Genomic DNA, 19488 nt, shown 5'->3' with positions numbered 1-19488 from the left:
AAACGTTAAAATTGTACCTGAAGATTTTTATTTTTTTGTATCAAGACCTGGTCCATTTCTCTTCGGGCTTCACCCACACTCCACCGGTGGGGTTATCCATCACGTAAACCAGTCCCCCTGCGTCACAGCGACTTTGGGGCCAAGAGTGGGATGTTGACTTCTCGGTTGTCCGGGCGGAAGAGTGAGGACAGCCCGCCTGAGTGGCTACCTTCTTCTGAATGCGTACAACGGAGGCTGGGGTAGAGCATGAATCCGTTTTCTGACACATGTCCACTCCGCCAAAGCGCTGGAAGATTACGCGGGCTTCAATGGAAGATTTGGAGCTGTGCTGTCCCATGTTGTAATCTTTTGAAGGATTCAAGTGAACTGTAAAATATGCAGAACTGGGTCCCAAGTTGCCTAGGTGGCCTGCGTTTTCCACTGTGGCCTATGCGCGCTTGTCTAGCTTATAAAGCGCCAAATCTATATAACAGCGTAAACTCTGTTCCCGTAAAGCTGAAGCTTGACGCACTAGATGTTATAGCAACTAGACACCGGAGTGGTGCAACGCTGTTCTTAGGCATTCGCATCAGCTCATGTTCGAGCTATTCTGAGCCCGTCCACCTGGTGCCGACTGTCACTATATTTGGCATCGCTGAGTAATTTCCAGTGGTGTGCGCTCCTAGCCTGGGCGGCTGCAGCCTGGTCCAGTTGCCCTGCAGACAACGGGGCACACTTATGGCACGGAGAGATCTATTTGTGATCAGAGGCATCCCAGAAACACTCCGAGGATGCCACGTGTGTTCCCCCCAATGCCAATGTGACCTCACCACCTCAGCCTTTGTGGTTGTTTATAGCCAAATGATTTACAACATGCTATTTGTGTGCCAGTTGTGATGGAACAAGGGCACAAGCGATTCAAATCCCCGGTGAGCTGATAAAAAAACAAAAGGGGGAGAATATTGGTAGCTGTTTACCACTTCCCTACATGGCTGTTATTGTTGTGCCCTTGTGCAAAGAACAAGACTCAGGTCCTATGAGGTTGCAAAAGTGCACTCAATGTACTAAAACACTGGAAAAATAAAGCAGTTCAAACTGATCTATACATCTATTCAGCACAGATCACCTTGGACTCACTGCTACGAATCTAACTTAAAAACTTGAAAATAAAGATCTTAAAAAGGATGCATCACTTATAGGCCAGAGTGAATCTGGCCTCTGTGATAATAAAGACTAAAGGGGGTTTACATTTCAGATGTTTAATACTGATAGTTTACATACAGCAATGTTTTCTTTGTTGTTGTTTTTTTTTTACACTGAGCGTCCACTCAACCTGTCTGAATCATGGACAACTTCTCTCATTAAAATCACGGGAATTTATTTTATTGTAAACTTCTGTTCATGTGTACAGAAGGACAACAAAATGAATGTACAGTATGTTGAGTTGGCAATCTGCCCAAGACATCCAAAAAAAGACAAATTGAAAACCAAAAAAAAATCACCAATAAATAAGGCATTAGGTAAACGGTTACATAAGAAAAAGAAACTCCTCATCTTTCTCAGCTGAGGATAGGTCACGGGGGAAACATAAAACAGTCGGAAATCAAGCGCGGTTTACTGTAACTTCCCTCGACAGGTTGTTGCCGTCAGTGACACCAGCTGTATTGCTTCAGGAGCATATCATATTTCTAGCTACTATCGCTCTGTGCAGCCTGGGGTGAATCATCTTTTCGTCGCTTTTTCGTGTGTGTCCGTTGCAGCTGATGTTTTGTGTGCTTCCCGGGTCAAAGGCAGCCACCGGTGTCCGCTAATACACACTCCTATGAACTCAGCTTCTGAACATGGATAAAGCCAAAGCACATGCCCGGATACGAGATGGTGCGAAACCACCTCTATGGAGCAGTTCACGTTGCAAAGAGGTGAATGTCAGGTTCTAAATCAGGCTCTGCATACGTTAAAACCCTTTTGCATTAGACAGTGTTTACGTTGGCTGATATGTAAGACTTTTCCATTCCAAAAAAAATAAACATCTGAAAAGTGCATTTCTTTTTCTGAACTATGTGTGTTTGTGTGTGTGTGTGCTAATGCCGGTTTAGGTGACGTTCCACCCATAATTTCTCATTTGAGCGTCACACACCTTCTACAGACTTGAAAGGTGGATTTAAAATATTAAATCTGAACCTTCAAATGGAAACAGTGGCCGTGTCAGTTTGGACGACGGTGACTAAGGAAGTTATCATCCTTCGGGCTGGAGCTCATTGACATAGAAACCCACCTACACTGGTGTCAGATTTCAGTGCAGCATAATGCCTGGCTCCAGTAACATCCAGCGGCTGTGCATGTTTCAGACAGCCCACTGTGAAAATGGGCACAAGTTAACAGATGTTAAACATTTAACAGGCTGTAAAAGCTCTGCATATTTGGCCTCATTACAAATAGAAGTCGGTGAACTCATTCAGAATTAAATTCTGCCATAATAACTTTAAAATAAAGTCCCAAGAGCACTTAAATATATTAATGTTACCACCTTTCCTGTTCTCACAACCCATTTGGTCTCCTCCTTTAACGATAAACCACTCTGACAATTTTTTTAGGGACTTTTTAAAGACGCAGAGCAGCAATATCTGTCGAGCTCCATCCAAGATACACTTTTTTTTTTACACTGCGGCAAATGCTCACTTTTGGAATCCATTGTACCCTGAATTAATTAAAGGCAGCTCAAGGGAAAAAAAAAATAAAAAATTTAACAGGCTCCCCTCAAGTCAACAGGAGATGTGTGTTTCATACTCAAAATTCAGATCGAGGTGTAGCGTCGCTGCAAGTTAAATAATAAAAGGTATGGATCCACTGGAGTCTTCTTATATTCAACAATTATTTCTGGTTTAAAACAGTCGCATACACTTCTTTAGAGCATTATGAAAATGCCATAAGCTGCGTGTTGTTTTTTTTCTTGCAGCTGCATTTTCAGTAACTTCCTGTAGCTGCACAGTAATTCTTGTGTAGGCACTAGTAGAAGCCTCCTCTGTAGAAGCCTCCAGTGGAGCTGTACCATCTGTGTGTACAGTAAACAGTAGTATAGCAATCACAGTCTAATGTGTGCTGGTTCAGAGAAAATCCTCTGTGTGGTTGTCTTAGTACTAAACCTCTTCATTCTCGCAGATTGGTTGCTCTTCTAAGAGATGGTTATGTTAAAATGCCCCTTTTTTCAGTCAAATTAAACAAAACATCGTTTTTACATATGTTTTCATGTGTGTATGCATATGTCTGTATGCATGTGCACTTATTAAAAGTACAGTACTCATTACTTGGACTTCCTCCAGTCCTTCTGTGATATTTTACGTGCTGCTTGATGCTCTAAACCTGACCTCGACCTAATGCCCCCCTTTGCTGCTCCCCCCAGCTCCACTTTTAAACTTCACCACCATGACGGTGATGTTGTCGGGGCAGCCGCGGTAGAAAGACTGGAGGACAATGCTCTTGGCGCCAAAGTGGGGCTCGTCCAGGCGCTCGCGGACGAACCGGACGGCCTCCTCGTTACTGAAGGCGTCCCACAGGCCATCAGACGCCAGGATCATGAACTCTGGCTGCAGTTTGTCCAGGTCAAAGGTCATTATATCGGGGTCGGGAATGACTACATTGAGGTTCTTCAGCGGGTAGTCCCCTAGGGAGCGGGACATAGCTAGGATTCCCTGGACTCTCCAGGATCCATTAAAACTGATGAAACCTCCTGGAAGTAGAGAAACAAAAGAGAAAAGTTATGCACAGAAACATTTAGATTTGAGTCTGACCTTTAAAAAAATAATTTGTGGATCAGGCTTGTTTCAGAGTATCCCACAGATACTTGATCAGTTTGGGATCTAGTGAATTTGGAGGCCAGGTCAACACCTTGTGCTGTTTCTCATGTTTTGTTTAGTTGTTCCTAAACTGTTTTTGTGTGTGTGCCTGTGTCAGGCTGCATCCTGCTGGGGATGGCTGCTGCCATCAAGGAGTGTCATTGCTATGGGGTGGGGGTGCCTGGTCTGGTCTAGGTGGGTGCTACATGTCTAAGTAACATCCACATGAATGCCAGGTCCAAAAGTTTCCCAGCAGAACGTTGAATTGTCACAAGATGGTCAATGTTACTTACCTCTCCTGTCAGTGGTCATAATGTTGTGGCTGTACTACTGTATGCATAACAGGGCGCTATTCCAAGATTGACCAATAGATGGCAACCAAGGACCCCTCATTGCAGTGCAGGTGCATACCGCATAGGCTTCACATTATAGTGTAGCTGGTCTCATCATGTACCTGCCCTCTTGATCCTCTTGCGCTCTTTAAGCTGATACGGCTTGTGGTCATGTGAAAGCGCAACAGCATTCCCGTCTTTGTCACACAACACACCGCGCGAGTCTCCAACGTTGGCCACCGTGAGCTCTCTATCTGACAGCAGTGCCATAAGGCATGTTGTTCCTGTATGGGAAATTCAAATAGAACAACAAAAGAAAAATAAATTAAAACAAAAATTTCAGCGAGAGTCATGAATAATCCACAGATGCTTGTCGTCGAGAATTCTTTTCATTTCAACCAGCGAGGAGTGGCAGAAGCCCAGGATTTACGGATCAGCGTGTTTTTGTGATCACACTATTCCTGTGATGCGAGTGGCACTGGACCAGGACAGGTTTTTCGCAAATGCAATCTCTGCCAGACTTGCAGTGTTGCACAAAACAATGTTTGCTGAGCGTGTATACGAGAAAGAACGTTCAAGTTTGGTCTCAAAACTTTCTCAGACTGTGTCCAGAATTTCAGTAGAAACTTTTGCAGGCATGAAAATGTCAAGAGAGCCAAATGCTGTTATTATTATACTTTAATTGACATCCCACACTTTAATAAATACAGAGATTTATCATGATTAGACTTTTCTATTATCCCAGAGCTCGGTGTACATGCGTGGATAATGAAATGTGAGATTTTAGTAGTCGTCCACTGTGCCTTTAATAATATCCTGACACAGTGGTTGATGGTCACCAGAGAAATCAATGATGGAGGCAGCGGTAGGCCGAAAGTGTGGGGAAACAGTTTTTTTCTTTTCTTTTTTCTTTATTAAATGTATCAAATGCCCCCAACCAATCAATCTGAACGGTTTCTCTGACATTTCAATCAGCAAAGTGCAGCGGCACAATGTTACAACACAGTAGCCGTACTCCCCTAAGTCAGCATTTCAAGTGTACTGCACAGAAGGGGAGCCCTGGGCTGAGTGGTTATTATACAGGAAATTTTATTAGATGGCCATGGTGCTGCGATGCATGACGTGCTTTAAGAGGCAGAGTGAGTAGATCACACCTGAAGGCGTCGTTTTAAAGAGGTCGGGGAGCATAACGACTCATGCAAGTGTTGGGCTTTAGATTTTCATTTGTAAAATGCATCAGAAGAATCGCCTGCTCACACTTTGCAGCAGTGAGCTGTTTGTTTGTACATTTTACTTGTGAACGGTGCGTTTTCATTATAATCTTCAGCCGATTCTCTAAATTCTCATCCAGCTTTCCAACAAATGCTTCGGGTCTCCCGCATATGTCGCATAGACGGGGGCACCAAATTCACCTCCTACCCCCTCCTGACCTGCTTCGTCGTGGTTGGCCGAGAGCTTGTCCAGCATCTCGCGATCCACGGCCAGGATGCGCTGCTCCAGAATGCTGCCGTACGAGAAAGTGCTCTCTCTCTTCTCCCGCTCAAAGGCCTGCAGCTGCTGCTTCAGGGACTCGGGCAGGTGGGCCTTCACGTAGTCAGCCGCAGCCTGGCATGAGGAAGAAGGGAAAAGGAAGACGCAGAGGACTTAACAGAGAACAATCGAGCAGAGGTGGTGCACAGAGCTGCCTCTGATGTCTAATAAGTAAAAGTTCAGAAATGTCAAGCTGCACTGCTTCATTAATACCCAAGATTCAAGAGTTTGGAAGATTTTAATACAACTAACTAGTGCAAACTATCAGAATCTGTCATCAGGGAGATGGAAGGGGGGCCCTAAGTGGACTTGTGCAGTTTGTCGATGCATCGAGAGCCTCAATAGGTTTAAGAGGATTTATGGTTGTCATTGCAAAATCTGCCAAAGCCTTCCCTTTTCTCATTTTTATCTCAAGGCCCCAAAGAGTTTCCTGTCCTGCCAGTGCACCCCGGCGATAATTTCCCTCTAGTTAAGAAAGAGTCATTTTCAGCCACTGCAGCAGACTTTCATACAGCAGATTTTGCTTTGCTTTTACTTTCAACCTTTCAGTGTGGTTTGCTCGATGTACTGAAACCAAAAAGCATCAGTATATGATGCGTAATAAGAAAAATGTCACTCCTAACGACAAGGCATCCCAGTTCTACACTCAGTCGTCATCTCACTTATTCAGATCATTCGAATCTTTCTACATTTTGCTTTTCAGTGAAGATAAACCCAAACCGAATGCTGCAGCACTGAGACAGTAAAGAGGACCGGCGGAGTCCAAAAACAGAGCTGCAATGAGAGCGTTAGTTGGCATGTGTTATAGCAGATCTTAAATATATAGCAGCTGACGTTGCTCACTGTCTTCGGGATGCGAAAAATAGGTCATCTTTCACTAAAAGATTTTTTTTTACTCCTAATAATTACATAGTTAAGTCAGTGACTTTTATATAAATTAAGGTGCTCTCATTCATATAACTGGTTGTGCTATATTAGAGTGCCTTTTTTGTTACATACAGCAGGTGCTCTGCGCTAAATTATTGAACAGCCTCCTCCTCCTCCAGCTCTCTTGCCTTCCTCCTCCTCCTCCTCCTCCCTTTACTTATTTGCGCATTCCTTCATTTTCTCTGCCAAGATTCCCATTATGCTAATGCTGCCGAATGAAAGCTAAAAAAAAGGGAAGGTTTTATGCTATGTTAACGTTCCTCAGTCCATATATATTTCATATTCACAGTTGCCGTGGAAATCGGGACACTCTGGGCAGCTCAGGCCACATGTTTCTCTCTGCTTCTCTGAGCTGCTTTCTGGATACGTTTCAGCAGCTCTGCAGCAGATGTACAGTATGAGGCCTTATGTGAATTCAGTTTAATTTTGACCTTTCGCTGCTAAAACCTTTTGTGGATCATGCGCGTTAATCTTAATATCTGCCAAAAATGCCGCTGTTTGCCAAGTTTTATTCATAAGCAACTAAAACGGTCTCTGCTTGCTTTAAAGCAGCAGTAAAGGTTACACACTGACACAGGTGACATTTAAACTAATAACCACTGTATTTCTACTGCAAACTTTTATGATGAAGAGTATGAAGTTGGTAATTAAAAGCGGAGGTTGTTAAAGACTGAGATTGCGACATTCCTAAGCAAAATAGGAAATCCCATTTCCTCCTGCAGCACCCACTTCCTGTTCATGCTTTTCGTTTGATGCGTGTACCCACTCATTTACTTAATTGAAGAGAGCCGCGCTCTGTGAGGCGGGATCAGCAGAAGAGCTTCAAGTGTACGTTTTCCATTTGCAGTAAATAGCAGAAAACGCCAGTGTGACTGCAGTTACAAGCCCCCTTTTAAATGACTCACATATTTCACTGCCTGCGCATTTAATTAGCAAATGTAAAATATGGGACAAACTTTATTAAAAGTGAAATAATCGCTGCAAAACGTATCTACTCCCTGACGATAAACTATAGAGATTGGAGGGAAGGCCTGTCCAAGTTGTAAAGAACGAAAAGTTCCTGCTTCAACAGAAAACAGTGTCTGTAAATCAAGTTAAAAGAGGAGCAGCAGCTTGTGCTGACTTTTATAATTCCGGGCCGTAACTCACCGCCTCGATAAAAACTAGCGTTTGAGAAATGTTCTGCATGGTTTCAGAGCCAAGACGCACTGCACTGAAAGACAGCCTGTTCTGCCTGCCCACACTTGGCTCGGCCACGTCGCTTCATTTAATATGGCAAACTGCATGAAAATGCAGCCCTGCATAAACCGGTGTGTAGGGAAACCGATAAACTATGCGTTTACGGTTTGGGGACAGTTTTTGGATGTGTTTCCATATTCTAGGACGAGGTCTGTGCAGTGATTTGAAAATCACCCAATAAAAGTTGGGACACAAGTCAGAGGGACTACAGATCAAAAAAGACGTGTAAACAAACCTGCGCAGGGAAATCAAAATTTGACTAAAGTAGCAAAGCAAAGCACAGGAAAAGATGGAAAACGAGAGAGGACAGGAAGGGCAAATATTTGTTTACAGGACGGGAATAGACAGTGCGGTGAGGATGAGTAAACACTTCTCTGTGTTTGTTGTCTCTTCCCAATAGAAACACTTGCAGCTAATCTTTTTTTCTAATGAAAGGCTGATGCCCTTTGTATTTCTCTGCGTACAAATGTGAAGGAATCAGGAATGTGCATCACGTCACAGCAGTTCCTTTCAGGGTCAGGATGAGCAGGGGAACGTTTAATTTAAGAGCCAGAGTTCTCAACACTTACAGCATCTCTGGACAGCCAACTAAACTAAGTCCTCTTTACTTAAGACAGCAAATCAATTCCCTGGCTCCAGCGAAAACCTCCGAATAGGGCTTAAAAGATTTTAATTAATCAGCAACTCTTTGGACTGATTCATGTTCTTGGTCAATTTTAAGCAGTGACGCCAAAACCTCCCAGCTTCTAGTTTCTCAAATATGAACATTAGTTGGTTTTAGTTGCCTCCATCAAATTATTTAGAGGCACATACTTCTCCATTTTCTCACATTTTATAGATTAAATTGCTTCGTGCAAAAATCATGCCATCTCTGGCTGCACAAACACATACCATGTTTACTGAGAATATGTATACGGTCGACTTAAAATCACAAAGTGCGTGTCCTATACTGAAACCTCTGGGGGACAGTGATGATGGTGGGACAAAGTGGTCTTCGGGCAGCCATGAGAAACCACTGACCCTTGACAACGCAGCCAGTGGAGGAGGGAGGCGCAAGACAAAAAAAAAGTACACACACACACATGCACACACACACACACAAAGCTTTTTGTGATGAATCTCAAGCCGTTTCTCTCCCTGGCTGCGGGAGACGGTGGAGGTGTTCACACCAGAGAACACAATGCAGAAGTAGGGAGGGGAAGTGCTCTGTTTGACAAACTCCAGTGGGGGGTTTGGCAATCAACCAGAGCTGTTTATATAGAAGCATCTCTGTGTAAGGTTTATCAGTTCATTTTATTTTATGTAATACATATAGGCTATGCTATATATAAAATCTCACAATATGATATAATACACAGCTTTAGAGTGACACAGCATCTGCCTAAATTCTTATATTAAAGTAAAGATTTTGGACTAAGTGCATAGCAGTAACTACTGCTGCATGCAGCATAAAAAAAAAAACTTCCTGTCCTGTCCTCCCCCCTCTGTGCCAGCTCTGGATCAAAGTGATGCTGAGAAGACGCAGCTGCAGCTGCAGCAGCAGAGCTGGGAGAGCCCAAACTAAACGCAGTGTTAAATAAACGGGGGCCCTTTCTCCCCCCAGTCTAACCCACCTCTCCACCGTGGCCGTCGAATATCCCGAATATCGACGGGTGGCTCTTGTTGGTGATGTCGGTGAGCACCTCGAAGCGGTCCTCCATGTGGTCCCTCCTCCCCTGTATGGAGTACACGGCTACGTTGTTGTTCTTGAAGTCCCAGGTTTTGGAGAACTCCGCATCCAGGATACTGAGGCCTCCCAGCCGGTCGTTCTGCATCATCTCCGCTACTTTCCCCTTCACCATCTTCACGGCGTCCCGGCTGGACTTGACGATGGTTTTCACCTCGTCGGTGTGAAAGAAGTAGCTCCACAGCGCCAGACTGATGCACAACAGAAACAATGTCTCAGGCCTGAGGAGAAAATATCGCATGATCCGACCCAGAAGAGACAAGAGCGTCATTGTGTCTCCTATCATCACACGCAACCAAGCTGCGGTCTCTCTCTCTCCCCCCCCCTCTTTTGCACAATTCACTCCATCCGCTCAGCGGGACGATGGAGAAATCGATTCGCTACCACAGTATCAGACAAAGGCTGGATTTCGACATTGAAGCTGCTCCTCGGAGGTGTTGCCTCCTCTAGTCTGAGCACATTTACGCACGGTGCACGACTGGCTGAAAGAAACCGGGCGGAGAAGCGCAGGACAAAAGCGAACAGGCCACCCTCATCGACTCGGTCCGATGTCTTGGTCCTACACCCGACTCTCTGAACAGCTGCAAGAGGATTCTCCGACTTGAGCCGATCTCCCACAGCCCATTGTAGAACGACGGATCTCTTCGGTTATAACCACCCCGGGGAGGGAGTCGCCAGGGGGGCGAGAGTCGACGATGTGACTTGGAGGTGTCCTCCTTTTCCACCGCTGACCCCGTTTCTTCTATCGGATATGTGTCTATTCAGTCTCCGCATCAACATAACATGTTACACACACACAAGCCTACACACGCCTCCATTCTTGGGGAATTGTCAAGCCACCAGAAGGAGAGCGAGACCAAGATCCGCAGTCTGCTGGATGGCTCAATAAAGCAAAAGAACAGAAAACGCCGCAATTGTTTCAGTGAGCGTTATCTCTACAGGAAGCGCTTTATTCTGAAAGTCTTTAGCGGAACTGTGTTTTTTTAACATGGTGCGAACTTGACACGGACACGTTTTTTACATGTATGACAAGAGTGCGCAGCTGCAAACTCTTAACGTGGACAAGTGAGACGCCGAATCAATGGCGGTGACTGCGGAATCTAATGATGATGTCATCCTAATATAAGGCATCAAATTTAAAATGTAGACACTCTTTCCCTAAATCAATCTCCCATTCATCAAACAATACCACATTTCATGAGCTTGCCGACTTGTATGAGAATCTGCATTTTATACCAATAGAATATAAAATTATTATAAGAATAGGATACAATAGGCTACAGATAAAAAAAAGATCTAAATTAAAATAGCATGATTCAATCATAACGTATTATAGATCCCAACAGTAACTGTCCAGTGTTTCGTGGGAGTCTGAGCCTTTGTTCATACCTTAGTAACATGGCTCATGCGTTGGTTGCAGCAATCACTGCACAAACTAAATGTTGCCGCCTGGTGGCTTCTCGTTGTACTACACCACTGGTACTTCCATCAACTACAGTCCGAAAAATTTGGTCATATACAGCACAACATCACATGCAAAAACATACACTAATTATTTACATAGTATATATTTGTAAGTTTATGTATTATATACGCAGTGAAACATTATTATTATTATTATTACATATTGTGCAGTTTCTTTTGCAGCTCCGCAGCTTTCAAATGGAAATAAAAGTCTCCCCCAGTTTAGACTTTGACTGTGTCACTGTTGTCCAGCTTGAACTCAGCTGAGGATGTTTAATTATTCACATAATATATATATATATATATATGTAGAGAGAGAGAGAGAGAGAGAGAGAGAGAGAGAGAGAAAAGCATGTTGAGGTCATAAAACGGCATCCAGTGATTTTCAATTCAATTCAGTTTTATTTATATAGCGTCAATAACATACAAATCGTCTCAAGACGCTTTACAAAACCCGGCCTGAAACCCCCAGAGCAAGCCTGAAGGTGACGGTGGCAAGGAAAAACTCCCTTTTAACAGGAAGAAACCTTGAGCAGAACCCAGCTCATATGGAGGGACCCATCTGCCTAAGGCCAGCCGGGTCGAGACAGAAAAGAGAGAGAAGAAAACAGCAAGATAAACAACAACATCCGTCATAGATACATTTATCTGACTAAAGTGTACATGTGGAATCCCATGATACAAACTGATGATGTTACATGACAGTTTGAAAATGTAAGAGGAATCATAGGCAGGTTTGGAAATTGTTCATTCAGGTAAGAGTGGATAACTGCAGGAGGCCATGAAGACAGGACAGGTTGATGAGACCACGACAACAGATGTAGTATGGAGCTCCACAGGAAACACACAACTGCAGGACAGAGATACTCACAAGAAGATGGAGGAGGAGGGGAGAGGAGGGACACACAGCAGTTTAGACTTACTTAGACTTAGATAAACTTTATTGATCCACAAGGGAAATTGCTTGGTTACAGTAGCTTAGTTGTCCATAAAAAACACACTCTTAAGAACCTCAGATAAAAAGAAAAGATTAAATTAAATAAAATAGAAATAAAAAATAAGTTTACATGCTAAACAGTAATGGCACAGAATTGCATGACTAGTAGTAGATAGGAAGTTAGAGGACAAGAGCTCTGTGCCAGAGAAAAGAAAGTGGAGGATGCGAGAGAGAAGAGGATGTAGTGACAGCCGTATGAGCAGGCAGGCTGTTTGATAATAGCTATTGATTTGTTGTTTGTTCTTCCTGTTGTGAAAGGTGAAACAAGCTCTATTCCAGTGTGAGGACCCAAAATGGACTGAGAGAAAACTGTTTAACCACATTACTTTAACACCTTTAACTCCGCACTGAATCTATTTTATTAACAGCAAGAAAATCAAATTTGAATAACTGGAAGTAAATGGTCTTGTATTTAAATAGCTCTTTTCTACCTATTAGTACTCAAAGCGCTTTGCAGTCACAGTGACACATCTACCTATTCGCTCACCACACACACACACACACACACACACACACACACACATTCACACACCAGTGAGAATCATTAACCCTCTGGATCGTGGACAACCTGCTCTACCAACTGAGCTATAGACAACCCACACTACACTCTGTGCACTGATGTTCAGTCTTTAAAACAGAGAATGGGCATGGACCTTCTGAGGGTGTCCTGTGGTGGCTGGCAACAGAATATTGTTAGTCAGTTCCTTTGGGTCCTATGGGTTGAGGGGAGGGGTCTCTGTGGATCAGGCTTGTTCCAGTGCATCCCACATACTTGATCAGTTTGGGATCTAGGGAATTGGGGGGCCAGGTCAACACCTCTTGCTGTTTTTCATGTTTTTAGAGTTGTTCCTAAACCATTTTTGTGTGTGTGCGCTTGTGTCAGGCTGCATCCTGCTGGGGATAGCTGCTGCCATCAAGGAGTGTCATTGTTATAGGGTGGGGTTGCCTGGTCTGGTCTAGTGGGTGCTACATGTCTAAGAAAGAGCCACACGAATGTATGCCAGGTCCAAAAGTCCCAGCAGAACATTGAATTGTCACAAGATGGACCTGTCAGTGGTCATAATGTTATGCCTGATCGCTATATGCACAAATAGCATGCCACAATATAAGTGTTTGTAGTGCATTCAGTCGATTTGTCAGGGTATATTGGAATTAGTGACTCTTCAAGTAAAGTCTTGAAATCAGATTTTCTGTGAATTATCGAAGTTTAAGTTGAGACTGCATTCATGTGAAGCTTGGTTTCCTGGTGCCAGGTTTCCATGAGATTTAAAGGGTTTGTTAGATCAAGGAAGTGAATGGACATCGATCCTTCTCCCACTGGGTGTACCGTGATCCATTTTCTGCTTTGAAGGTACAGCCAAATGGTGTGATCGCTACGAGGTGTTGCACTTCATATGAGCCGTTATTCATGACCAACAATGGGTGAGTTTGTGTGTATAAACACTATGTGCATGTACACGTGTTCTGAAGATGTGTGTCCGCCTTTGTAACTTCTGATTTTTTTTCCGGCTTGTGTACAAACCAAGCATGTGTGTGGGCAACACCTCAGCAGGTTATGCACTCTTGGGCCCTAGATTCATATCCCATATCACAAAGAATAAAGTCTTGCCTTGTATGCAACCTGCTTTATTTCATATCCCTCAGGAGTCACGTAATCTCTTCTTGCCAGCCCACCTACCTCCTAATAACCCCCAGTGTTTTCTGTCCCTTGTTCTGTCATTGGCTCAGAGGTGCATAAGTTGGACAACCGGGGCAATAAAAGGAAAGAGGTAAACGCCATCTACCACTCTTTGGAGGGGATGAAGTGAAGAGTCAACACCATCAGCAGGTAAGACTCACCCACAAATCTAACTGTGTTGAAACTGAAATGACTCCTGATCCACCTGTTTCATTTGTATTCCTTCCTTCAGATCGTTGTGGCAAGCCTTCACCATGCCATCCTTTTACTTTGTCTTCCTAACCACTGCCTCCGTGGCCCTGATGGCTGCGTTGACCGACGGTGCCAGAACCACGCGCTGGCCCAAACCCCAGAGCACCAAGAAGCCCCCTCGAGCTGGGGGCAGTGGCGGAGGTGGAGGATATGGACGGACCACCACCACAACCCCGTCTCCTTCCAGCAGCCTGCACACTGAAGACACAACCGAGGTTTTGATGGACGTGTACTCTCTGTCCCCTTTAGACGGCACTACCTACCCCAGCGACTCTTACCCGACTGAATTTCACACCGATGCCATAGCGCCCCCTGGGAACCCCCACGGAAACTATACTCTCGACTACAACGAATGCTTCTTCAACATGTGTGAGTGCTGTCCACCAGAACGGGGTCCCGTTGGGCCCATGGGGGAGAGAGGGCCACCGGGCTCACCAGGAGAGAGGGGCCCTGTGGGTAAGACGGAATTTTATTTTTTAAGAAATTTCCACTTTGCGCGGCAAAGCAATGTCCTTCTTCTACCTTTACTTAACTATATTCCAGGGTTGCCAGGAGAGAGGGGAGAAACAGGGCCCAGAGGACCTCCAGGACTGGCGGGATTACCTGGAGCCAATGGACTCAATGGCGACATAGGTACTGCGGGGCTTAACAGCAGGAGCGTTCTGAAATGTCTCTCGGTTTCTGTCTCTCTGTTCGTCACCCCTTTTTTGCAAAACGCTGCTTTGTGTCAGTACTTCGTGGACGTCATTTTCTGCGCTTTATTTATCAAAACTGCTGCAGGTGAAAAAGGTGAACAAGGACCTGCGGGTCTGCCTGGTACCCCTGGGATCCCGGGAAAACCTGGAGAAAAAGGTGCATGATATATTATTATTATTATTATTATTATTATTAATAAACAAATCATTTGAAGGTTCTAGTTTTTGTAGCCTTCTATTTTAAACGTTACTTCTCATATGATCATAGTCTCTCTATTATACAGGTGAGCAGGGCCCCAAAGGAGATAAAGGTGAACGTGGATTCACCGGTTTGAAAGGGGACCCAGGAGAAAGAGGAGAGCCTGGCCTAAATGGCACTAAGGGGAGCACTGGGCGTGAGGGGCCTATGGGTCCCCCTGGGATAGCTGGGACAAAGGGTCAGAAAGGCGAACAAGGACATATAGGCGAATGTTTACCGGGTGTGAAAGGTGATGTGGGCGAGCAAGGGCCCCCTGGTCCGAGAGGTGAGATGGGCCCCCCAGGAGTGAATGGAACCGATGGTGCAAAGGGAGAGAGGGGGGAGCCAGGGCCTCCTGGAGGGAAGGGGGATACTGGGGCTAGGGGCCCCCCAGGACCCCAAGGTGGCAGGGGAATGGCAGGGGTGAGAGGTGAGAGGGGACCCAAAGGTGGGCGTGGGCCTCGGGGACCTAAAGGTCCTCCAGGTGAGAGTGTGGAGCAGGTTCGCTCTGCTTTCAGTGTGGGTCTGTTCCCCAGCAGGTCCTTCCCTCCGCCCGGCCTGCCTGTGAAGTTTGATAAGGTGTTTTACAATGGGGAGGGACACTGGGACCCGACGCTCAATAAGTTCAACGTCACCTACCCGGGGGTCTACTTATTCAGTTATCACATCACCGTGCGCAACCGTCCCGTGCGTGCTGCCCTGGTGGTTAATGGGATACGGAAGCTGCGAACGAGAGATTCTCTGTATGGCCAGGACATCGATCAGGCCTCCAACCTTGCCCTGATGCAGCTGAGCGAAGGCGACCAGGTGTGGCTGGAGACGCTGAGGGACTGGAACGGGGTTTACTCCAGCAGCGAGGACGACAGCACGTTCTCCGGCTTCCTGCTTTATCCGGACTCAAAGGACAAACCCACTGCTGCAGAAAACCTGTGACCGTAACCTCTGACCTTGAGTGAGCTCTGATTTTAACTTCTTGTAGACCCTGCACATCCTTCAGCCTGTCGCACTGCTCCGTGAAATCACTGCGATTCAGCTAAGTATTTCTGCTCGCTGCCGTTGAACTAATCAAACTAAATGCTTTGCTTGCCTTGCTGTACTGGGAGACGGCTGAGACTTGATAGCACTGCTGTATGCAACATTTCAGTTCTTTGTAACACTGCATTAAAATCACTCTGCTTGAAATGAATGATCCTTGAATTTTATTTACTCAGAAACAGAGCTGTAAGTTAATTTACAAACCCTTTGTCATTACAGGGGAGGACAGATAAGCTCTGTGCAAGTGCACAAGTTTGGAAACACCTGAAATAAATTACGTGTAGTTGCACTTAATCTCCACTAGAGGGAGAAATATGCTCAAATTTTGCAGAAAAGCACTCGAGATAATCTTCCATCCAGGCATTAGGCTGAAAGAAGATAATGGGCATAAAGAGATTGCAGACAAAGACGAAGACGAAGATCCATGTTTCCATTATTAAGATCTTGGACAAGTTTAAAAGCAAACTGCTTAAATGTACAACAAAAACAAAAAAAAAAATACTTGAGTCAAGAGGTTCTTGTTCATTTACTGAAGGCAAAACAACAGGAAGTAAATACTTGAACCTTAAATGCAGATACTCAAGCAAAGACTACAGACATTGTTGTGGAGAATCACGTACCACAGCTGATCTGGCGAAACTCCTAAATGCATTACAGAACATAAACTGTATGAACGGTATGTGATACAGATGACGGGTTTACACACAAGCTGATAAAAAAAAAAAAAAAAAAACACGTCTCAGCCACATTAGGTTACATCATATATAACACCCAGATCAGCTGTCTTAGCCCTGGGCAGGAGACCAAGTTGCACCATATACTATACTCCAGTGGCCCTGCATTGTGCAATGAAAAATAGCCTTGACTTTTATAAATGCTGTGTCTCATTAAACAGCCAGGACCACTCACCAGATTACAACTCATTTTTCAGCATGAAACATCAATACATTTAGAAGATAAATAGCATTTTGGATTTTGTTCTACAGAAAGGCACATTTGTTTTTAATGCACAGTGTTGTAATTATTATAAGGTTCATTTACATTTCTATAACAGTTTCCCACAAAATCACTGAAGTAATACAATTTAAATATTTTTAAATATTAATATTGTCCACCCCTGGGCCTTCTAAAATCTGGGATCATAGCCTCAAATGTTTCAATCCTTGTCTGAAAATTTTTGCCCTAAAAAAAAAAGGTTTTGTAGGGTTGAAATTGAGTTGCAGCATCCGAAAGAGGGGGGAGTAATTAAGTGTTGCACACAGAGCATTGATGACCTAAAAAATGTTTGTCGATAACACGAAGCTAGAGAGCACCAGTAACTGAGCTACAGTGAACTGATGGTCAAGGTAGTGGAGGTTCCCTGTCTTCGGTTTCTTTATTGACGTGGCCATGTTATGAAACAATTCTAACAGGGTTCCTTAGGTACACTGATGAAAACTAATTCATCCTAATGTAACAGTCCTGCACTAAATCTTAGCTTCGTGAAGGTTATGGTATTCAGCATTTGCTTAAAATTACCAAGAGAGCTGTTGATTCAACTGTGTTTTCATTCTGGAGGCTGTGCTTTGTAGTTTTTTGCAGTGTTGCATTGTGTTGTACCGTGTCTATTAATTTGACAGCCTTAACTGAATACAGTTTAACAGCACCACAAACTACATCCTCCAGATGGATCACGCAGATGAGTTGCCACCTTTCTGTCTGTGTTTCAGCATAAACCGAACATGGTAACAGTCATAGAGCTAATATTTAGTGCAGGATTGCTATGCTGTATTAGAATGCGTTCGTTTTCACTAGTGTACCTAATGAACTGGCAAGTGAGTGTATTCATATAGCTGAATAGATCTCGTGAACATCACCTGGGATGTTGTATCTTATATCTGTCTCAAGATGAGAGACTAATAATAAATGACACCTGATGATGGGCTGTTCTAATGATATTTAATAGTCAGTGGCCACACGTCTCAGTCTGAGTGATGTAAATGATAGTCATTTATTTGTCTCAAATACCATCATATCAATGTTGAGAAATAATGTTGAGCAATAAATTTAAGAAGGAAACAGGTGAGCAGTGCAGAAATCACATAATTCAAAGAATTGACTAAGCCCCTGATCTTGTCAAAAACTAGAATCGCCCCTGGTTTTGAGCATCTTGACGTACCCACCCTTTTTTTTTTGTCAGTAGTTTAGCTTTGATGTCTCCTTACCTTCCCCTTTGTACATTTGCTCATTACATCTTTTTTTTTAATCTTCATATTGACAAATTAAATAGGAAATCAGAGGACCAATTCTTCATGGCTAAGGAAGGTTGCATTTAGAGAAATTCTTTCAGGATTTAAAAAAGAGAAATCTAGTTCGCTCTCATTTGATATTAAATTCAATCTAATTTGTCACAACTTCACAGTTAAATTGAAACAAAGCAATGTCCATTTTTCTAAAACAATATACTAAAGAATCCTTCACAAATCTGCATATGACTTGGATTCTTTCACACGCAGTACAGAACAGAGTATAGTTTAGGGTGTACAGACTGTAGCCTGCAGCATGTTAGAAGACAGTGAGTGTAACATGAAATATAGTGACATATTAAACACTGAGGAAGGTTAGTTTTAATCGTGTGTATATTAACACTATCAAAGACACTCCTTGTGTCTTCTGTGAAAGAATATTTAAGAAGGAGGGGATTTTTTTTTCTTTCAAATCCAACACCTGAGCTATGTCTGTATGCATGTTCGCTAATAAAGTCAGAAGAACTGAAAACAACCCTGCAATGATTATTTTATGATGAGCCATTTTGGAATTAATTAGGACATGGATCCTTTTTATGAATTATAATGAATCTGAAATGTATTTTTTTTTTACAGACAATGTGGTGTCTAATCCTTATAGGTTTTTTTTTATTATTTTACTTAGTCAATTTAGTCAACAGGAGCTGCAAAACAACTACAGTCTCCTTATCCTTACTGTCTAGCCAGAAGGAGATTTGAGTAACTGCAGCAAAAAAAATGAAATCAAAAACTATAAATTAAAAATAAAAACACCAAAACTGTAGTTTGAGAGTAAATATCAGCCTTTAAGACATGAGTCAGTGACCGTGTTCCGTAAACTCTAATCTGCAGCTCTGCCATTTAATTCATAGTACTAGGCGGCCTATTCAGTGAATGTGTCACACTCGTCTACCTTCAAAAAGGGGTTTTCATAACGAATACAGCCCGGTACAGGGGGCTTCCAAGGTGGTAGGAGTTTAGCTATGATTATCTTTCAATTGAAGAGGCTTTATTGATCGGAATGATTGGAACGCTCTGAATTAATTAAAAGTTAACTTTAATTTTAAGGGAACACGGTATGTGCTGTTTTATGAATATTGAACGGAAACCCAACAATGAGGCCCGTTAAAGAGGAAAGCCCAGAATGACATCTCCATCCACAGGTGAAGGGCATGCATTTCTGTCTAATTTCTACCTTATTTATGCCGCTGTTCATGGTGATGTTGGTGTGTGTTTGTTAAAATGTTATTTTGCTTGTTTGTTTATAGGCCTATCTGCGGATGTGTATGTATGAGCGTG

At 43.6% G+C, this 19488-nt stretch overlaps 2 protein-coding genes across 2 annotated transcripts; one reads left to right on the top strand and one right to left on the bottom strand.

Annotated features, from left to right (window-relative positions):
* Positions 1–459: 459 nt before the first annotated feature.
* ppm1la (protein phosphatase, Mg2+/Mn2+ dependent, 1La) lies at positions 460–10483 on the bottom strand. Its single transcript, XM_084547299.1, has 4 exons — positions 9454–10483; positions 5575–5749; positions 4267–4428; positions 460–3706 (listed from the first exon to the last, which is right to left on the bottom strand). The coding sequence occupies exons 1-4, from the start codon at positions 9850–9852 to the stop codon at positions 3351–3353; spliced, it is 1092 nt and encodes a 363-aa protein (XP_084403425.1). The 5' UTR covers positions 9853–10483; the 3' UTR covers positions 460–3350.
* Positions 10484–13959: 3476 nt separating this feature from the next.
* otol1a (otolin 1a) lies at positions 13960–15901 on the top strand (the record flags this gene model as incomplete). Its single annotated transcript, XM_084547294.1, has 4 exons — positions 13960–14413; positions 14501–14590; positions 14738–14809; positions 14937–15901. The coding sequence occupies 4 exons, from the start codon at positions 13960–13962 to the stop codon at positions 15821–15823; spliced, it is 1503 nt and encodes a 500-aa protein (XP_084403420.1). The 3' UTR covers positions 15824–15901.
* Between the last annotated feature and the right edge of the window lie 3587 nt (positions 15902–19488).

This window comes from Chelon labrosus, assembly GCF_963514085.1.
Source record: "Chelon labrosus genome assembly, chromosome: 6".
NCBI classification, from domain to species: Eukaryota; Metazoa; Chordata; class Actinopteri; order Mugiliformes; family Mugilidae; genus Chelon; species Chelon labrosus.
This window is presented reverse-complemented; position numbering and strand designations above follow the sequence as displayed.